At 38.3% G+C, this 22,757-nt stretch overlaps 1 protein-coding gene across 4 annotated transcripts in view; it reads right to left on the bottom strand.

The window, feature by feature from the left end:
* Nucleotides 1-22,757, bottom strand: part of LOC140467429 (AMP deaminase 2-like) — a 180,585-nt gene that overhangs the window by 30,978 nt on the left and 126,850 nt on the right. For all 4 annotated transcript variants that reach the window (XR_011955456.1, XM_072563781.1, XM_072563780.1 and 1 more), the window contains exons 7-11: nucleotides 20,880-21,021; nucleotides 15,582-15,671; nucleotides 14,769-14,898; nucleotides 10,615-10,809; nucleotides 1,532-1,663 (exon numbers count right to left, since the gene is read on the bottom strand). Coding sequence is in view for 3 of the 4 variants with exons in the window: in XM_072563781.1 (XP_072419882.1) it covers nucleotides 1,532-1,663; nucleotides 10,615-10,809; nucleotides 14,769-14,898; nucleotides 15,582-15,671; nucleotides 20,880-21,021 (689 nt within the window). In the remaining variant the exon portion in view is untranslated. The remainder of the gene's footprint in view (nucleotides 1-1,531; nucleotides 1,664-10,614; nucleotides 10,810-14,768; nucleotides 14,899-15,581; nucleotides 15,672-20,879; nucleotides 21,022-22,757) is intronic.

Below are 22,757 nucleotides of genomic sequence, written 5' to 3'. Positions count from 1 at the left end.
CGGTTTCCTCCCACAGTCCAAAAATGTGCAGGTTAGGTGAATTGGCCACGCTAAATTGCCCGTAGTGTTTAATGTAGGGGAAGGGGTATGGGTGGGTGCGCTTCGGCGGGTCGGTGTGGACTTGTTGGGCCGAAGGGCCTGTTTCCACACTAAGTAATCTAATCTAAAAAAAAAATCAGCAATTTAAACTACATGCAAATTAACATGAATTTTACCTCCTTATAAGGATCAAAGATGACATGTTGCATCAAGAAAAAAAACCTTGGAAGCAGGTCAATAAATCAAGAGATTGATCCAGTATCAAACTTCACTTTGAATAGCCAAATGGAGGGCAAACTGACTCCCAAAATCAAGTTTTGTTATTTATTTTTAATCTTCGCGCAGTGCAGTCCTTTGTTCAAAACAATTAATCATTTTGTGCAAACATGAGGCAAGAGTGGACTCAAGTTGAAGATACTATATTGGAAGTCATTTTCGAAGAATTAAATTGTCCAATAAACAATAGGTAAGGAAAATAGCTGGATAAACAAATTTCAAGCTACACATATCATTGCCATTTCTATAGTATATATATTGAAGCCCAACATCTCCTTGTTCAGCAAAATCTTGGACATAATTCCTTCAAGATCACAATGGCCAGTCAGATAATTTATGACATTATAGTTGTGCTTTTAGTTTTGGTAGGAAACATAACCTTGCCAGAGGCAAACACATTACAACACAGAATAGCTTTTCACATGAATATCCAGGCATTAACTTCCTGATCACAACCACTGTCACAAAAAGCAGCTCACCAGAAGCCAGTTAACTCTGTGTACCTGAGGAGGGGGAAACTTAATGGGAGTATGGTGTACATCACAGAGATCAAACAAAGACATGTGATTATTTTTATACTTTTTTAAAACAAAAAAAGAGTCAAAGTATGAAATGAGAGGCAGGCACGGTAGATTCATTTCAGACACGTCTGAACAAATGCATGAGTAGGTGGGGAGCAGAGGGATACGAATGCTTAAGAATTGGGCGACAGGTTTAGACAGTAGATTTGGATCGGCTCAGGCTTGGAAGGCCAAAAGGCCTGTTCCTGGGCTGTAAATTTTCTTTATTCTTTGTCCTACGGGTAACCATATAGGAGGTTTATAAAATCATGAAGGATATGGATAGGATAAATAGACAAAGTCTTTTCACTGGGCGGGGGAGTCCAGAACTAGACAGCATAGGTTTAGGGTGAGAGGGGAAAAATATAAAAGAGACCTAAGGGGCAACTGTTTCACGCAGAGGATGGTACGTGTATGGAATGAGCTGCTAGAGAAAGTGGTGGAGGCTGGTACAATTGCAACATTTAAAAGGCCTCTGGATGCATATACGAATAAGAAGGGTTTGGAGGGATATGGGCCGGGTGCTGGCAAGTGGGACTAGATTAGATTGGAATATCTGATCGGCATGGACGAGTTGGACTGAAGGGTTTGTTTCCGTGCTGTACATCTGTGACTATGCAAAACATACATACTTCTTAAAGACATGCGACTCTAACCTTTATAATGTGACCAAAATATTTGCCTTCAATGTAATTATCAGTCTTGATGAAAATCTCACGAAGAATCGATTCCCCAATTGGGTTATATTTGGCATTGAACTTATCAAACCGATGGAAAGTGTTTCGATCCTAGAAGAGAAAATAAACGTTTGTAAAGCTCCAACCTGCTAGCAAGGATGACACATAGGTAGCAAAGCCAAAGCATCACACACTTTCTAATTTCAATTCCATTTACATTTGGCTGCACTGCACTCCATCATCTGTTTAAGACAGAGACGAAGAATTTATTCTGTTTGACAGGGTTACTATATTGTGGAGTTCTGTTCCAAAGACAGCTGCAGATGCTAGGCTATTGAATGCATTCAAGACAGAGTTAAATTGATTATTGATCAACAAATGAATGTCACAAAATAGGAGCAGGAAGACAAGTGGAGTTGAAACCGCTATCACATCACCCATGATACAATTGAACTGTGGAGCAAGATATTTCCTAAGTAACCTGTTTAGTGATGTTATGAAAAACCCTTGGAGATGGGACCTGAATCCAGGCTCAGAGGTAAGGACAAAACACAGTGCCACAAGAGAGGTCCTCAAATAGTGGACCAACCTAGTTTTCTAATCATCCCATTATTACATACCTCTGAAGCAGGTGGGACTTGAACCTGGGTCTCCTGATCCAGAGGTGGGGACACTACCACTGTGCCACAAGAGGACCCTTCAAAATGTGGACCAAATTTAAGGGGATGAATAGCCTACATCTAATCCTAATTCTGGTAGAAGGCAAGGATACAGATAATTAAAGGCCCTCTTGTGGTGCAGTGATAGTACCTGTACCTCTGGACCAAGAGACACAGGTTCAAGTTCCACCTGCTCCAGTGGTGCATAATTACATCTCTGAACAGATTGATTAGAAAAATAGATTAATAAAAAAGAATACAGATAATTAGCAATTGACTAGTCTCTACTCTCAACTTTCCTGATGATCCTTGTGGGCAGTTTCAAAGTGGCAAGGAGATCAGTGTGACATCAGATGAGCAAGTGTACACCTGACCAGAAAACAGAAGCAGATAACAAAGGAATTCAGAAACAAAGGAATTCAGAACCAAAGAAATCATTATTTAAATTTGAGGTGCAACCTAATGATATTCACCACCAGCAGAAGAACTGCCTTTTGTTTTGAGAGCCGTTGACACTGCTCCAGTTTCCTCAGAGCCTGCTAGAATTGGCTTTATAATCTGGATTAATCCCATGCTTTGAGGATGTTTAACAGTGTGCAAAATGTATTGGGCAAAATCTTAACTCATCAAAAGCCAATTCACTTGCAGAGTTACAACAGGTCCCATTATCTCACCAGATTAAGGAAATGGGTAAACGATTTTAGGACTGAAATGAGGTGAAATTTCTTCAGCTGAGAGTTGTCAACCTGTGGAATTCACTACCACAGAAAGTGATTGAAGCTAAAATATTGTATGATTTCAAGGAGGAGTTGAATGTAGCACTAGGGGCTAAAGGAACAAAGGACATGGGGGAAAAAGCAGGAAGAGGCTATTGAGTTGAATGTTCAGCCATGTTCATAATGAATGGTGGAGGAGACTGGAAGGACCGAATGGTCTACACCTTCTACTATTTTCTCTGTTTCAGACTGGAAAGCATGATTTAATAGCAATATCAATTACAATACAGTGTATAACAAATTCATCAGAATTTATTTTGAAGGTGGGTAATTAGCAGAGTGGGAAAAGGGGAACAAACATTAAGAGAAATGAATTTTCAAAAGTTATTGAATAAGGTGGCAATTTGAGATTCTTTCTCAAGATTGGTGCTCTTTGGATGGATTGGGTATCTGTGAACAGACAGAAAACAGTTCATTTTGCATTGGCAGGAGGAGTGCCAAAAGGAGTCATATTCAGGCCTCAGCTAGTTACAACAAGTTAACATCTTTGATATGTGATTCGGTGTTCCGTATTTTCTAAGATCAGCAAGCTTCGATAAGTGGAAAGAAAGCTGTGAAGAGAAAGTAGAAGCTACACAGATTAACCAAGTAGTTATGAAATTGCAGATGATGTGGAAGAATGTGAAATTCTCCACTTCGATATAAAGAATAGAACAACTTTCTCTTTAAAGTTAAAAATCACACAGTACCAGGTTATCGTCCAACAGATTTATTTGGAAGTACCTGATGAAGCAGCAGTGCTCCGAAAGCTAGCACTTCCAAATAAATGTGTTGGACTATTTCTTGATGGTGTGTGACTTCTAACTTTGTCCACCCCAGTCCAACATCGGCACCTCCACATCATAACATTTTTTTTTAAAAACAGGCACTAGTAAATGTTGGCACTCATAGGCACTTGGGCCCTTGCTCCTAAGTCACAGAAGGAAAACAAAATGTAGGAAAGCAAATGATATACTGGTGCAAGGGGGCTTGATAAAGTCTTGTGGCAATTATACAAGGTTTTGGTTCACCACACATAGGAGTGCTGTGCAGAACTTTGGTCTCCTTACCAAGGGAATTTGCCTTAGGCAAGGTGAAATGAAGCTTCTTTATATTGATTCTAGGGATGAGAGGCTGCCCTCTGAGAAAGGATCATATACTCTCTGGAACTTAGAAGAATGAGAGGTGATTTCATTTGAACATAAAATTCTGAGAGAGCTTGAGAAGCTACTGCCTTGGCTGGAAATTGGGTCATAGTCTCATAGTAAGGATTTAACCATTTAAAAAAGCAAAGAGAAATTTCTTCACTCTGAGTTTTGCAAATCTTCAAAATTCTCGACCCCAGAGTGATGTGAATGCTCACTCATTGGGTTGGTTCACCATTAAGACTGAACGTTATTGAGCACTATGGAAATCAAGGAATTGAATTGTAAAGTGAAGTTGAAGAAAAATATATGCCATGGTCTTGGTTCAAGGGTCATATAGCATACTGATGCTCTTATTCCACATGCTGTTATTGCTAACCGGTAATTCACATTTACTTAACTGTGAAACTGCTCAATTATATTTTCATAGAATAGAATCATAGAATCCCTACAGTGTACAAACACGTCCACACCGAACCTCCGAAGAGTAACCCACCCAAACCCATTCCCCTACCCTATTACTCTACCTTTACCCCCGACTAATGCACCTAACCTGCACATCCCTGAACACTATGGGCAATTTAGCTTGGCCAATTTACCTAACCTGCATATCTTAGGATTGTAGGAGGAAACCAGAGCACCCAGAGGAAATCCACACAGACACAGGGAGAACGTGCAAACTTCACACAATCGCCCAAGGCTGGAATCGAACCTGGGTCCCTGGTGCTTTCAGGCAACAGTGCAAACCACTGAGCCAAGTATTTAGCTTTTAAATATATCCCCACAAATGCACAGACTTTAAAATGATCTCCCATTTTAATGGATTTTAATTGACAATTGGTGTACTTACTAACTTGGAAGAGGTCTGTAAATCTAACTTGCTGCTTTCTCTGATCCAACATGTCAAAATATACAAATAATAATGACAATATTTTAAGTTACACCTTCTCTACTATCATTGTAGTGTTCTGGCATAAAGAGTTTCAATTTATCCTTTGGAATCCATGCTTATTTACCTTCCTATTTAGAATCATAGAATCCTTACAGTTTGGAAGCAGGCTGTCTTCCAGATTTTTCCAAATATCTCTTACTGTTTAATTTATTTGGCATTTCAGCTGTACCCATGCAGGAATGTGATCTTCATCACTCTTTGCTTCCCTTTGTCAATATTTGATATCCAGAAATGAAGTTCAAAAAATTACCAGATACTTTGACCTATTAACTTCAGCCCCAACCTCAATTATCAGTGGAGGCCTAGTGTCTCACCAAGTCTTATCAGAATGAAGGCCATGATGTGGAGGTGCCGGTGTTGGACTGGGGTGGACAAAGCTAAAAATCACAACGCCAGGTATTGTGCAACAGGTTTATTTGTAAGTACAAGCTTTCAGAGCGCTGCTCCTTTGTCAGGTAGCTGATGAAGGAGCAGCGCTCTGAAAGCACGCATTTTCAAATAAATCTGTTGCACTATAATCCGCCGTTGTGCGATTTTTAAAAGAATTAAGGCAATAAGATAATTTGCATATATTAGTTGAGCAAACTACTACCCACACAATTTAGTTTTCCAAATATTTTTACTTTTCAATACAACTCTTAAGCAGCATTTATTGTCATCATAAATTTCATTATATTTTCATCAGGAATTTCCCCTGCTTTAGCAAAAAGTACATAAGTTGGTTTCCTTTGCAGAGTACAAGGAGCAACAATAATAGCTGTTGTGCACTGTTATGCCAAAGAAAGGAGACATAAACACACTGACAACAGCTTTCACAATGTTAACAGATATTTCTCCATCACTCATTCATGCACAAAAATAAATGGCACGTTTTATCAGACTTCAATGCTTTAGTACTAATGAATGATAAAGAAAACTGCAGGGCACTGAGGCACATCAGTACTACTATACCGCTAAACCTTTTATTGCTTAAACCGATGAACGTGTTCATCTAAATTTTTTCACTGTTGCAATAGATCTTCTCTGATGCCTTATGCATTTCTGCATGGTTTGTTAGTTTTCTCTCCTTTAATCCCTTGTGCTTCCCTGTGCAACCACTGCTCTCTCTCGCTGTTCCTCTTTGCAGCTGCTTTAAACATAATGTAGCAGCATTATGGGTTATGCTGCCTTTGCAATTCCCCTGAGTGCCCCTTAAAAATCCTTGACTATAATTAGAATGACAGCCTTGTGGGGATTTGTAACAGTATTTTACATTAGGAGTACAGGATAGTGGCATGGAGGGCAAAACTAGAAAATCACAATTAAGCAAAGAAGCAAAATTTACACAGTAGAAGAGATACTGGAATGATGATCTAACACAATTCAAGTTCAATTGAAAATATCCTTCAAGAACCTACTTATTTTTAATATACACATCGATGATTAGAGCTTTTAGTTGAAATCCCAGACATCAGTGCTCACCCACACTGCATAATTGAGCAGAAATATAATGCTTTTGCCCACATATTTCCACTTAGAGTGTTTGCAACCTTAGCTGTATTAACAGAGACTAATGGAAACATATCACTATCCCAAAAATCCATCTAAATCCACTGCCATCTGGGCACTTTCTAGCTGGCTCCTTAATCATGACAGAATATCACAAAATACTTCCACATCACCTCAGCTAATAGTGCAACAAAATGGTGTTTCAATTCTACTTCAACCATTAGAGTACTTCCAGGGAGTAAAAAAAAAACACTGAAAACAGTCTGAACAACATCTGCACTAGTAGCCACTTTGTTCTATCTAAACGTAATGGTAATGGCTAAGAACACCAGAATAACAAATTGTCTATCAAAACAGTAGATCTACAATGAAGAGCTTTGTGGAAAGTGGTATCGGTTCAGTTCTATCTGTCACACAGGTGTGTCTGAACCAACCCAAATTGATTTGAGTTTTTTTTTAAAAACAATAACTAATGACTAATAAATAAGACTTTTCTCCCCCCGAACATTATATGCAATTTTAGGCAATCCAGACAAACAATAGAGGAAATCCCTTAGCCTGCTAAAATTGTTAAGCACGCAGACATTTAATCATTTTAAAGAAAACTAATGAATTTGATAGCTAAATTTCAAGGTGCAAGACACTATCAAGGTGAAAATATTAAAAGGATTCTGTATTATGCACCAACAGGTTCAACAATAGCTTCTTCCCTGCTGTTAATGGACCTCTCTAACTTCACATCTTGCTAATGTTAATTTTGCTTTGCGCACTTCCTGTGCAGCTATAATCGTGTATGCCTCGCTCAGTCCAAGCACCCTTTGATCGGTATGTCCTCGTTTGCTATAATCTGCTTGTACTGCTCACAAAACAAAACTTTTCACTGTACTGAGGTACATGTGACTACAACAAATAAAATCAAAATTAAAACAGAAGTATGTAGATCTCTTGAGGTTGAGTTTTAAGTTTAAATGTTGTAGGACGGAGGAACAGAACCCATTGGTCTGAGGTCCTGGGAGAGATTGACAGACTGGGATAACTTATTAACTAACAAATTGTTAATTTGAAGAGTAAATAAGTGATGGGTGACATGCTTTGAATTCATAAAGAAGAATTAAGTTCACTTAATATATTGGTACCTATAAATTAGTATTTTGATTAGTTTAAAGTTAGATTCTGGAAAAGATTAAAGGTTAGGAATGCGATAAATATTTTTCTTCATTTATAATTATTGGTATAATTTTGGTTCCAATTATCCTCACCACAAAAGAGCATGGTACGCAAAGATTTGTTGTCAGCTTCAAATTTATTGTGCCAAATCAATAGACAACCTTTTCTTTATGACTATTTCCTATTAACTGTCCTTCAAAAACTCAATCACTGCCTGTCACTTTTTAACTGGAATGATACAATTACTTTATTTGATGTAGCACTGCATTTTTACTAAACACCAACATCTGTAGGTGGCACAGTGTGCCCATTTCCAGTGCAAACCTAAAAAAACTTGAACTGCTCACAAAACAAAGAGATTTGATCCAATTCAAACAGATGCAGCACAGAATGATGAAAAAACAAACATAAGGACAACTTGATCAAGGGACTGAAAATAAAATTTAAAAAGTGACTATACTGATGGAACAGGCAGGAGATAGAAAGGGAGATATAAACAGGTTATAGCTTTTTATATAGATCATAATTATACAGAAGAGTTAAATGTATAGCAATTACTTACCATCTATACCAACTCGAACATTAAGCCTAAACATGAATCAAGATTTATCTCAGCTTAAGACAAACATTTCAGCTACTACTTTTACAAATAAGATACTTTCTGATTTTATGCTAAAAAATAGACCGAAGATTTAAATATTCTGTCGGTACAACTTCTCCCAAATAACGTTTTACCCAATGGAGATAATTGAACAAAGAGCTAGTGAAGAAAGGGATAATTGACATTGAAATGTACACACTGATATTATGAATCAATGATAGCAAATGCTGGCATAAAACTTGACAGGAAACTTCAAATTTTCATTGTGTACACTTCCATCAATGACATTTTGAACACTGAGCTTTGGAAGAAGAAGCAAAGTCTAAGGATCAATACTATGAATGCCAAGTACTTATCCTTTGATGTGACATAGGTTTTTGTAAACACTGATCCCATTAATATAGTTTTTCCAACTAGCCTTGTATTCATCACAAATACGATGAACACATTTGGCTTTCTAGGCCAAAAAGATCCCATTATCAGAGGTTATCTTCCAATTACATCAGTGTGATTAGTCTTTTCTCAGACCCACGATGGACAGCCTTTACTCCCTCCCAATCTTCTCTAGTCCCACCTAGGCTTTTTCACTTTGGAGGAATCAATCCTCAAAATTTTACGATACGATTGTTAACATTAAATAAAACCCAGGCACACATCTAGGGATAGGTACTTACTATTCATAGAACTGAGGCAAAGTCCCCTTCTCTTTTCACAAAGAGTCCAAATCCTGCCAGGATTTAAAGAAGAGGAAGCCATTTACAATCTAGACGGGGAATTAACTGTAAACTATTCATAAAGAATTAAAATTTATTTTAAAGGCTTAGGGCAGAATTTTATTTAAGTATCTCACTTGCCAACTGGAAAAACACAGAGACCTGTACTGCCTCTTTTCAGGTCTGCTGAGCCACAAGCTAACCAGTGACCATACCACAGTAGGTTTTCCCCTGGAATCAAGATCCCATGGGCTTCAGGGAGCTGTCAGCAGTTCTTGTCCTCAGCAGCACCAGAGGAGATTGTGGGTGCTGCCAGAAGGTCAGGCACCAGAGTCACAGAGTGACCCAGGGCACAGGTCAGTCATGGTGATGTGGCATGAAGGTAGCAGTGAGATAAATGGTGGAAGGCAGATCAGTGGCTTTTGTGGCCCCAATTTCTTGATGCCCAGCTCAAGAAATTGAGGCATCCTGTCCCCACCTATAAGGGCAATGAGCTGGGCACTCTATTTTAGGCGGCACGTATATTGCCTAGTGACATATATAGCTGGGTTAATACCAGTGGGTTAAAGCCCTTAAGTGGTCATTAAGGCCACTTAAGAACTTTTAATGATGACACAGCAGAAAGGTCCACCCTAGGCCTTGCTGCCCATAACAATCTGGCAGAAGCAGGAAGGTGATGGGATTCAGGCACGCTACCATTCTGTTTAATAAAATGCCTTTTTTACCTCCAAATATGCCAGAGATCCCAGTAGATTCTACCAAGAGTGGGTAAAAATGGGTGATATGAAGGCTGACAGATATCTAAGTGACAGGTTCATTCCCTTGATTGGTAAGACATGAGTTAACTGCAATTGGGAAAGCTGTTGGACACTCCATAATTTTAATATTCATGATATGGAAGTTTAAAAAAAACACAAAGCTTCCATTTTAGATGATATGCCAGTCCCCCTGTCACAAAGCATATAGTTGTCCTTTGCCTGATGTCACTTGTAGGATTGAAAGATAAGATAGCACACTAATTAAATTAAATTTTCTTGTAGTCAGGTGAAAGAGTGACAACATATTCTAGAAAGTCCCATTTTGTGTAAATGCAGCACATGGAATGCTGGTCAGAACATCCCAAGTTCTTCAACAAGAGCACAAGCAACAAGCAAACCAAAACGGTTACACAACTGTTTTCAATGTTAACTTAAGAGTCACTCATTTTCTGTACCAGGATAATCGCAAATATTTTGTTTGTTGCTTTGTCTTTCCTGCCTCCCCGACTCTCAAAATTAGTCACTACTTCATTGTAAAGGCATTGGCATGAAACATGCTGCAACACCATTACCACTATAACTAATAATTATAACTAATAATTAAGAGATGCAAAGAAAATAAAGTTGAGAAATCGCAGGATGAACACAAATTCCTGTCAAGCCACGGTACACATTTGCCTTTTTGTTTGGTAAAATAGGAACGTAGCATTGTTTAACTCCTAATTAAATACATTACAAAATCTTTGGCAATGCTAACTAAAAACAATGTATCCTCTGTGACCAGTAGGTTTCAGTGCCTCTTACAAACTACATTCTGTGCATACCGCGTGCATATCCAGTGTGTCCACGCTGAGATCGTACGCTGTGAGGTTCATGCTCTCAAAGACATCCTTCAACGTCTGTCCTTTTCCATTTTCCACGTGAATAATTTCATCCGGGTTCTTCTTCATTGAACGTTTGATAAAACGGAGCAGGTGTTTCTGGTTCATGCAGGATGATGCATGAATATGGGTATCAACCTATTAGTTAAGGAAAAAGGTTACAAATGTAGGAAATAGTAGAAGTCCTCTTCCTTTACAAATACAGTGCAACCTCGGTTATCTGAACACCAATTATCCGAATTTTAGACTATTCAAACAAGATCTCAGGGTAAACTGTGTTATCTGAACATTAGATTATCCAAACAAAATACTCCCTGCCAGTGTCATTCGGATAATCAAGGTTGTCCTATAATTTACAGAGTTGGGTTTTGAATGATAGAGGAGTCTAGCGTATTTGAATTTTAACTACAATACCTAAAGGCTTTTAGTTAATAAAATACTGCTGTATTTACTGGTAAGTGGTGAATATTTTTTCTTTCCTCTAGCTATCTTGGGATAAAATGGATCATATTTAAATAGATACTAAAATTAGATGCAACAGTAAATCAGATTTACTTCAAGAAAGCCATGCATACATTGACTAACTAGATTTTGAAGATGATATTTTTGCCCTCTATCTCCACAAATTTTATGGTTCCAACAGGAGTCATGCAATTAGTGCCCCAAAATTAAATGTGAACAAAGTACTTTGAGTGAATTATTGGATGAGCTACAAAGGCAGACAGACATGAGAAGCTATTTTGAACTAATTTAGCTTTGAAATCCACACACTTTGATCAGGTTTGTAATTAAATAGCTGGGGACTGCACAAAAGCTTGAACAATGCACCAACAGGTCCAAGAATAGCTTCTTCCCTGTCAGTATTAGACTGATGAATGGACTCTCTACCGTCAAATAATGTTGATCTTGTCAATGCTGATCTTGTTTTGCGCACCTCCTGTGCAGTATAACCTGTATGCCCCACTCTAAGTACCTATGTGCTTGTTTGCTATGATCTGCTTGTACTGCTCGTGAACAAAGCTTTTCACTGTGCTGTACTTAGGTACACATGATCACAATAAATCAAAATCAATTATGCACTTAAAAGGTAACTTAGTTTTTAACCCTCTGGAATTTTGCTGTTATCCATTCTTAGGAATTCAATGTCTTAAATTGGAGCACTACAAACATTAGGGATTTTTCCTATAAAATAAGAACAAGTTTTCTTTGTTCATTTTGACTTTACATTGATTAAAAATGGACTAATGAATTTGAAATCCTATAATTTTAATAGCCGGGATTTCATTGACAAAAACAGACTTAAAATTGTTGTCAGCTGACCATGCAAGTTAGCCAGGCTTCCTAAAACCAACAACAATCAAAATAATCTGAACTAAAGTTAACATTCTTATCAAAATATATCAAAATTAGTCTAACCTTTCAGACATGAAGACACCCTAATTTCCTCCTCTGATTTACATTCGTATGATAAATTTCACATGTTGAAGATAAAAGACGTCGCCTATAATTATCAAACTTCGTAGCAAAGAATTCAGACAATGGAATGCCCAAAACCAGCTTTTGAGTCTATTTGACTCTATTCCACATAACTGCTTTTGCAGAGCAGGGGAGATGGACGTTTGACTGGCACAAACTGGAGAAAGATGTCTCCCTTAAACTCTTGAAGGACAAACCACCCAATGTAACAAATTGAAAAACATTAGAACACGCAGAACTAAAAGAACAATGGAAATATTTGCAACTGCTGAAGATGCAGACCTCAATTAAATAATCATGGTCGCAGGTTAAAACCTTTATGTCCCAAGGACATCTTATGACTTCAGACAACATAATCCCCTTACTTTCATTTTGCATGAATCTATTGTACCACCCCAAAATATTTTACTTTCCTTTTGTATTGTGGTTGTAGCAGCATCACGATTCTGTCATTGTATTAGCAATTCTAAGTCCTGGATTAATGATCCAATGACATAGCTTAAAATTCTATTATAACTAAACTTCAACTGCCCAGCTGTTCATTAAACAATTCAAGTATAATATATTCAGTACCCACAATGCTAACTATAAAACAAGTGAATTATCATGTAATTTTGTTATCATAATTTATCACAAAACTCATTTGGTTTACTTTAGGGGAGAGAATCTCCTGTCTCTTACTAGGGATGGCCAATATGTGACTCAAGCCCACAGAAACATAGTTGATCTTTAACTCTCTGAATCACCCAAACAGCCATTCAGTCCATTCAAAAAGTTAGATCACCAGCATCTAAGCAGCAATGAATGTAATGCCCATATGAATTATAACAAGAGAGACCTTAAACCAAGAGAGCCCACCAGCTCTTTTAACTTCTATTACTCTGTTTCACACAGACTTTTAATCAGCCACCATTTTTCACTAGGTTAGTCAATAGAATTCCTTGGAGAAATTTGCAACGTCCATTAATTGATGACAGATCTTAGTGGATGTTTCAGAGTTCTGAATGTAAAAGTAACAAAATTAGTTTTCCTTTATTGCAAGGGAAAACAAACTCTAAGTGCACTAATTTAATATTACTAGTTCCTGGGGTAGGAGGAACATAAGAATTTTTCAAAATATTAAAATCTGTATGTATTTTACTTCTTTGCATTTCTACAACAGCATTACAATGCTGCATGGAATACATCCTGTGGTGATCTTGATGATGACAAAGATTTATTTAACTTGAGTATTCTTCTCTATCAGCAGGGGATTCATGCTTATTATGTAGTGCTTAGAAGGAGGAGTTTATTTTAGTAAAATTTAGTTACTTATCTTACAATCTACTGAAAGTGTATTCCCCTTTAGTACTGAAGGAGTTACTTAATCCATTTAAATTAATACAAATTATACAACCATGTAGAAATGAGCAAACTAAGAAAAAAAATGAAATAAATCACATTTAAATTAAGCTTTATTACAGCAAACCTTTTATTAACCAGTACTTATCAGACCTAGAGTGTACCAGTTGATCAAGAGATCAACATTATCAATACAAAAACACACACTAAGTAATAGAAAGTAAGTACTACGAGGGGTATACACATCACTGTTGTACCTTATTTACAGCATAAATCATTTAAATAATAATGTAACTCTGCTTTAAATAAAACTTACCAGAGAGCCTTCTCATTCATACCCTCAACTGACATACTCGGACATCACAGAAATTGGAATAATACAGTATTTAAGGAATATAATTTTTGCCGATTTATTGTGAGTGCTGGTTAAAACAAAGTTTGCTGTAATTTTATAGCCCTTTTCCTGATTACCAAACATCTCAAAACACCTTACAACCAATGAAGTATGTTTTGAGGTGCATTTGATATCACAAATGAGGTGGAAACTAATTTTCACTCAGCAAACTCCTCTAAACAATAATGTGATAATAACCCAACAACATTTTCGTGCAATATTGACTTGGAGACAGATATAGTCAAGATATTGGAAGCAATTCCAATGCTCTTTTACAAAATAGTCTGACAAGATCTTTTTAATCAAGCCGGTAGATGGAACCCCGATTTAGAATCTGGTCTGACAAAATATCTCTCTCTGACAGTGCAGTGCTCCCCAGGTACCATGATGTGGAATCAGCCCTTAAATTTTGGAGTGAAATTTACATCAGAAACCTTGCGATTCAGAGACAAAATTGCTACCAAATGAGCAATGACGTGTAAATCTTATTTTTAATGCTTGCTTGCTGGTGCATTCCAATGACTGGTGCTTTGCATTTAGCAATAATATTGCACTGGTGCCTATTATACTCAATAACTAATGCAAAACTTCCTGGCAAGCAGCATAGATGAACAGATATAGTTCTGAAGAGTTTTTTAAATTCTTTATTTCTTATATAGAAATAACTCTGGATGTGGGTTTTTGATACACTGGCAGCAGCACATGACAAGCACCAGCAGTTCATCATGACCACCAGGTTTCACACAACGCCACATGCAGTTATTTCTTTAAAAAGTGTTACAGGAGTAGTTAAAGATAGCAAGAACGGAGTAAAAGATACTGATGGGCAATATGTACAAAAATAAAACAAGAGTGAGAGTAAAAGACAAGTTCTTAGTTTCCCTACTTTGCGGATATTGTAGAAGTCTCGATGTGGAACTTTCTTCTGAGCAGCCAGTTCTTTCATTTCATTTAGTAAAACATGCATCTGGAACTTTGAACTCAGGTACTGCAGCCTTCGATAGCAGAAAGATTTCCTGTTGGCCCAAAAGGAAAATAGTGCTGCTAATTACTCATTGATTCACAGCATACAAGAATAAAATCTAATTGAACAATTAAACCTATTAAAAAATCATTAACGATGACGTATCTGTAACATTTGGTGCAAGTTTTTTACACAAATAAATAAGATGTTGCTTAACTGGGAGCCAATTAAATCAGTGAGCACTGAACACTGAGAATTAGGATACAGCATAACTGTGAATAAGCTTACATTTTTTGAATATTGAAAGATGGAATGCTTCCAAGGAACAGACTAAAATGGTTAAATACATAAAGACATGGATCAGAATTTCACCTATAAATGAGCAAATGCATGGGTACAACCCTGCAAAATTACAAAAAGGTGGAAACGGAGGGTCTTAGCAGTGGCACTGTATGTTTGGAGAGAAGCTCATTTCAAGCTCAAATACATAAGTATGGTTGCGACAGTGCCATTCAGACAGTTTTTCAAGGAGAGGCACTGGCTAAGAAATAGAATTTGAGGGTTTTGAAACTGTTTCGGCTCATTCATTACTGGAGGCAAGAGAAACAAGTTTGACAAGTTACAGACAGGGGAGAGGGTGGTGGGCAGCCAACTGATGCAGTGAGGAGATAGAGTTGGGTGTTGTCACAATTCAAACCAATAACTATCACAGCATTCATGTTTATTTATACTTACACTGGTCCATTAATTATTAGGGCCATTAAAACATTCATGTCTGCAGTGAACTCCTGAAGATCTGGGCGAGGCAGGTTCAGTTCTGTCGTCCTAAAAAGGTAACAGGAGTTCAGATTTAACTTTTCATACATTTTTTGTTACAAATTAAGACACTATTATGCAATTCTAAGCAACTTCAATTCATAACAGGAACACTGACAAATGCACACAGATGACATCAGGTCAATTAATCTTTGTACTGGATTAGTGGTGCTGGAAGAGCACAGCAGTTCAGGCAGCATCCAACGAGAGATTTCGCTGCTCGTTGGATGCTGCCTGAACTGCTGTGCTCTTCCAGCACCACTAATCCAGTATTTGGTTTTCAGCATCTGCAGTCATTGTTTTTACCCAATTAATCTTTGTAGTTTGGTGATCTCAAAAAGTGGAGGGAATCAAAGACTGAAAATTTTCTAACAACACAATCAATAAAAGGTACTGTTTGTCCCTCCGCACTTAGATTTGTACTGTTCCAGTCATAAACCACCAACAGGGGAATAGCTTCATAATGCATAGATCTCATGTGAATAAAAATATGCACACTCCTGAGATGAGCAAAACAGTCAGCTTTATATAAATAAAAAAAGGAAACTGGCTCTATCAATTCAAACGTGTCATGTTTGGAATGACCTTGGGAATCTCCAAAACAGAAATGCTCTTTTTTAATGTCTCGAATGCAAATTTTCCTCCAGTCCACAACCATATTAACAATTTCATGAAATTGGTGAACAGTGACATTGCTGCATCTATGCACACATGAAATGATATTATGTAGATACTAAGCCATTTATTTTCCATCTATTTAGTTGCCAATCTCAGCAAGAAAAGGCCTTTTTTTAAAAAACACATTTTGTGCAGATTAGTTAGAGAACAGTTGATAGGTAAGCAGACTATTAGAATACCAATTCAAACAAAGAAATATGCTCTTTCATGGTGAAGTGATGAATCGTTTAATTATAATTCTTGGTGTCTTGTTCCTGAAAAGGTACTGAGAAGTTTCAATAGCCAGCATGCGCTTTAGAACACCACACTGGGTGGCACGATGGCACAGTGGTTAGCACTGCTGCCTCACAGTGCCAGAGACCCGGGTTCAATTCCCACCTCAGGCGTCGGACTGTGTGGAGTTTGCACATTCTCCTCCTGCCTACGTGGGTTCCCTCCGGGTGCTCTGGTTTCTTCCCACAGTCCAAAAATGTGCATGTGACCATAGTGTTAGGGGTAGGGGTGAATGTAGGGGAATGGGTTTGGTGTAGGTTGCGCTTTGACGGGTTAGTGTGGACTTGTTGGACCAAAGGGCCTGTTTCCACACTAAGTAATTAAAAACAAAATCTCAGGTTTAACTGTACACCTGTTTATTGACCAGCAATAAAAAATTGCTCACAGGATGTGGGCATTGCTGGCTAGCTAGCATTTATTGCCATTTCCAAATTGCCCTCGAGAAAGTGGTGCTGATCCACCTTCATGAACGATTGCAGTCCACAGGGCATGAATTAAAAATAATTGTGACCATAGTCCCATCATAGCATAAGGTTGCTCCTTCATGAGAGAGAGAGAAGACAGTGGTGATTTAACTGGAGGGCTACCATGCTTCAGGCCAGGGCCAAGGTTACGAAGGTACGACCTTCATGGTAACCTCAGTGCGTGCAGAAATTGAACACACTCTGTTGCTGTCACTCTATTACAAAACTGCTATTCGGCCAACAAAGCAATCCTATAATAATATAAAACAAAAATCTGGAGATGCAGGAAAACTAAAACAAAAGAAAATTACTGGACAAACTCAGCAGGTCTGTCAGCATCTGGGGAGAAAAAGCAGAGTTAACATTTCGAGTCCAGTGATCTTTCTTCAGAAAAGGATCCCACAGTTCTGTTCAGGATATGGACCCATCAACAGTAAAGAGCCTGTAACAGAATATCAAGGTGGGGTGGTGTGCAGCTTGGAGCAGGTGTTCTCTTGCACATGCTGCCCTTGGACATCTAAATGATAGAAGTTGTGGGCTTGGAAAGTTCTGTCAAAGGATCCCTGCTGAGTTGCTGCAGTGCATTTTGCAGTTAGTACACATCATTTCCAAATGTGCATTGATAGTGGAGGAAGTGAATGTTTAAAAGTAGTAGATGGAGTGACAATCAAGTGGGATGCTTTGTTTTAATAGCCTCAAGCATATATACTTACTTAAGAATAAGTCATCCCCCGTTAAACACCTTTCGGAAAATAGCAACACGCACTTGATTTTGTCACTTCCGTAAAGGATTTAGTGCTTCTATGCAGTTAGATGGAGTATAAGAGTACAAGAACAGCTCATTTATTTTAAAAATTAATTCTAGGGATGTCAGCATCACGGTCATAGGCCACCATTTATTGCCCAATCCATGTTTGTCCTTGAGAAGGTGGTAATAGGTCATCTTTTTGAACTCTTGTACTAGCAATTAGATTCATCTGAGCAGCTTGCCATGGCTCAAGTAGCATCAGTGGAGCCAGAAACACAGAACTTTTCAGGTCGAAAATTCTTCACTTTGAAAACTTCTGAAGAAAGGTTAGGCACCTGAAATTGTTTGTTTCTCATTTCATGGATGCTGCCTGAACTGCTAATTATTCTATCATTTTTTGTTTATCATCAGGAGTGAGTTTGGAGTCACATCGGGCAGGCTAAGTAAGGAGAGCACATTTAGTGAAGCTATTGAGTTTTTCTGCAATCAGATACTTTGCATCCTGGAAAATCATCACCTTATTGCCTTACCCTTCACCACCCTAAAAGGAATGTGTGTGTTTCATTTGCAATTTGCAACTGTCAGATCCCAATGAAACCTGAAAAAAAAAACTACATTAGACCACAACATCTTGGAGCAGTTTTAAATACGATGGTACTAATCTTCCAGGAGTGGCAAACCATCAGGTGGCTGCTCAGACTTTCTTCTGCCAGGACTGTGTTTTGCAGTTCTGACTGGCGCCTCCAAGCCTGGCCTCTTCAGAAACAGTGCATGTCAGGATCATTCTTTAAAGAGAAGAATTGTCAAGGCAGACCCCTTGTTTAAAATTAGTAACTGTCTTATTCTGACTTAATCCTCATTCTCTGATACAACGAAAAGCTTAGGACGTTTAAACTGATAAGGTAAAAACAATGACTGCAGATGCTGAAAATCAAATACTGGATTAGTGGTGCTGGAAGAGCACAGCAGTTCAGACAGCATCCATTGGATGCTGCCTGAACTGCTGTGCTCTTCCAGCACCACTAATCCACCGTTTAAACTGATAGTCGGTATGAGTGGGATAAGTGAACAGATGACAGCATAGCAGTGGTCATGTCAGCTCACATTGAGGGGACAAGGAGATACAGTCAGAGGTATCAGTTGTACAGGTGCCCAAGAGTTAGACATAGTTTTAATTTGCCTAAAATTTCTCGGTTAACAATATTGTTAAGTAAGTTGGCTCTCTCCAAAGTCTCTGACTCTAACTCAGAAATTTGGGGGTAGGGTGGGAGATTTCCCAGGAGGCGTTTAGCCTTCTCTTGCAATTCCTATAGAAGCAATGCATCTGGACTTCCAAGGAGGTCATACGTGTATTTTGGGGTTATGACGTATCTCCAGATAACTGAAAAATTTGAGCCAATCTTATTGTTTCAGGGTATAGACCTGGAATACAGGTATACCAACTTCTAGATTTGGTTATCAAAAATATTAATACCAGAAACATTAGCATTGACTATGAATCTAAAGATTATCCTGAAAGTTCACTAAAAGGATTGAAACAATAAAATGAATACAATTAACACAGAAACAGGAATAGGACACTCAACCTCTTGACTTTGCTCTCTCACTCAATAGGATCATGGCTGATCTGTGGCCTAACTCCATATGGTGGCTTTGGGCCTATATCCCTCAATACCCTTGCTTAATAAAACTTTGTCTCGCCAAAATTTAAATTTCGCACCTGAATTACAATTGACCACTGTACGAGAGCGAGAGAGCGAGAGACAGAAAGAAAGAGACAGAGACAGAGAGATCCAAACCTCCACTAAAATCTCTCCAAATGGTATGACTCTAATTCTTAAGACTTTGTCCCCTTATTCTAGAATCTTCAACACTGGAAATAGTTTACCTTTACCTACCCTGTCTTTCCTTGTTAACATCCAGAAAACCTTGATTAGATCACCCATTAACATTCTAAAGAATGAAGACCTAACTGTCAAAATATCTCCTCAAAACTTTACTCCAGAAGTCCAGGTATCACCCTTGTAAACCTGTGTTGACTGCCTCCAGGGCCAAAACATCCTTCCTGAAGGGATGGTGCTCAGATCAGCTCATAATACTCTAAGTGGGGTCTAACTGGGGGTTTGAATAACTACAGCAAAACATCTGCATTCTTATACTCCAGTCCTTTAGAAACGTAGGCCTTCTTGATTATTTTCTGCACCATTTGGGGCATAACAGAATATCCAAAGACTATTATAAAATCAAATGTGACACCTAGCCACAAAAGGAGATAACAGATTAGAAGATGGAAAGCTTGATCAAAGAGTTTGCTTTCAAGGATGTCTTGAAGGAGGAAACTAAGTAGAAAGACAGAGATGTTGAGAGGGATGCCAGAGCTTGAAGCCTAAAGAACTGAAACCACAACTACCAATGGTGCAGCAATTTAAACTTGGGGATGCATTAGAGGCCAGAGCTGGAGCAGCACAGGTATCTTGGAGGATTGTCAGGCTAGAACATATTACAGAAATAGGGAGAAAACTTTAAAACTGAGACATTGTTTGACCAGGAGACAATGCAGGTCAATGAACCCAGGGATGAAAGACAATAGGACTTCTTTTGAGTTAAGAGATGGGTAGAAGAGTTTATGGAAGACCTCTAGATTAGAGAGGGTACAATGTGGGAGACCAGCCAGGAGTACACTGGAATAAATGAGTTTTGCATGACAGAGTTCAAGCAGTAGATGAGTAGAGCTGAGTAATATTGAGCATTAGCAAGGCAGGCTGAGCCAGCAAAAATGAGGTCAAAAGACCACACCTCTGGATCAAACATAACAGCAAAGCTGTAATGGGAGTGGCTTAATCGAAGATCAGCTGCAAGCATGCAGGATGGAGTTGGAAGGCTGGGAATGGAGCTTGGAGTGACAAGCTACAACAATGCTTCAGTTTTTATCAAAAAAGTTGGAGGAAATTTCAACTCAAGTAAGGAACATCAGATAATCTGTCTGATATAAATTATTATGAACAAATCTACACATACATATGTTTTCATAAGAATTGCAAAACTTTTGATTACTTGTCCATGATATTTGATTCAGAGTACACATGGGTAACTCCATCTATCATTTTGCAGCCAAACCCAGTATCCTCTGGCATTATACTTGGGTCACAGTTTTCATACGGATGCTCCTCAGCAAATGGTGAATGGATTGTTGTATCTGCAAGATAAGTCAACAAATAGTTAAAGTCTCAAGCAGTTTCTAACTGTTAGGTTACACAATAACAATAATACCTGGACACAGATGATGTGCAGAAACAGTTCAGCAACATAAATAACAACAAGAGGGGTATTTTGTCTGTGTATTGTAGAAGTTGAAACTGTGTATAAAAGAAGGTATTTAAAATTTACTTGCAAATTACAGAATGAGTTTTTACTACCCACAGTGGACAGCAAAAATAAATGTGTTGTTTGCTTCGTTCTTTATGAAATCTCTGTTTAATAACATTTCTCCTAAAATAACATTTTAGAGAGTTACATCTCTAAAATAATTACACTTCAGTGAGAGAAGAGCTGAACTTGCCTGAAATTTTAGGTGGTGTTTTTTAACTTGGTAACTAAAAGTACATGAATGCAGGAAGTACAAATGGTGTGGACAGCATAGGCAATCTCCACGTTGCAAACTGGTTCCATTCTCGAGTCTGCTTGCAAGTCAATTTGTATGCAAGTCAGAACACCATGCAACATAATAGTTGTTTGCCAGTATAAAGAAATGTTCCAAAGTAATATCTTAAAAACATGTACAGAATCATGTTCCTAAGTATGAATATTCATAAGCCAGATGCTCATAAATCAGGTCCCCTGCATAAAAATTAAATTCAGGTGTTTTATAAGTTTAATTTTAAAAATTCATTGATGGGTTGTGGGCCTCACATAATGGGTGTGCAATTAGTGCCCACCCCCAAGAGAGCAGTTATACCCCAGAGGCCATTTAAGAATCAAAGAATACTGTCAGTCTGAATTACATGGAGGCCAGACAGGGCAAGGACAACAGTATCCCTTTCAAAAGGGCATCAGTGAACCAATGGGGTTTCCCGATAAAGGTCAATGGTTTCATGGTCATCATTACACACTTAATTCCAGATTTTTTTTCTAGGGTTCAAACCAGGTTCTCAGATCATCACCTGGGTCCTGGATTAATATTCTAGCAATTATATCACTAGGCCACAATTAATAGAAAGTTCTTTCATCGTCAAGATAACACAGTCTTCAGGAAATGTCACAGCAGTGATATTACAGACTGTAATTTAACACCCAGCCAACAACAACACTTGAAGTGAAGTCTAAGCTGGGGAAGTCAACCTAATTAATAGCGTAGCAGGATGAGAGTTGGGACATCATCACCTTCCCCCAACCCAAATTAAAACTGAAGTTCAAGCTCTGCCTTTCGCCCAGCAGAACTCTGTGGTGTTGCTGAATAGGAAATTAATGCCCATTTAAAAGGGTTCCAACCCACTGTCCATAGTTGCTTGTCGTCAACCAGTGGGACTTTAACACAAAAGGAGACGGACGAGCTTGCAGCCTTGGAGGTTTGGTCCCTCATTCTTTGGCACAGTGAATGATCGAAGCATTAGGAAAGTGATGCCTACTGATGGCCACCTCCCTATCTTTTCTCTGAACACCACGTTACCAATGGTCCCTTCCCATAGCACCAAAGACTGCTCCTACCCTCCCACTTTCCTTTCTCCAGTGATTCCACCAAGAACCCTGGTAAAGTGTATTTTGGCAGAAGCCACCAATGCGAATGGAATTCAGAAAGTCAGCCTGTCTTGGTGGTGGTTGTTGGGCTCCCCCTGCTGCACTAAAGTCCACATGTAATTTCCTGGCATATTTAATCATCATTGTAGAAGCAATGTGGCATTTTAATAGAATAAAGACTTACTATTGCTACACACA

This window comes from Chiloscyllium punctatum, chromosome 45 (assembly GCF_047496795.1).
Source record: "Chiloscyllium punctatum isolate Juve2018m chromosome 45, sChiPun1.3, whole genome shotgun sequence".
NCBI lineage: Eukaryota > Metazoa > Chordata > Chondrichthyes > Orectolobiformes > Hemiscylliidae > Chiloscyllium > Chiloscyllium punctatum.
Note: the sequence above shows the minus strand (reverse complement) of the source record. Positions and strands in the feature narration are given on the sequence as shown.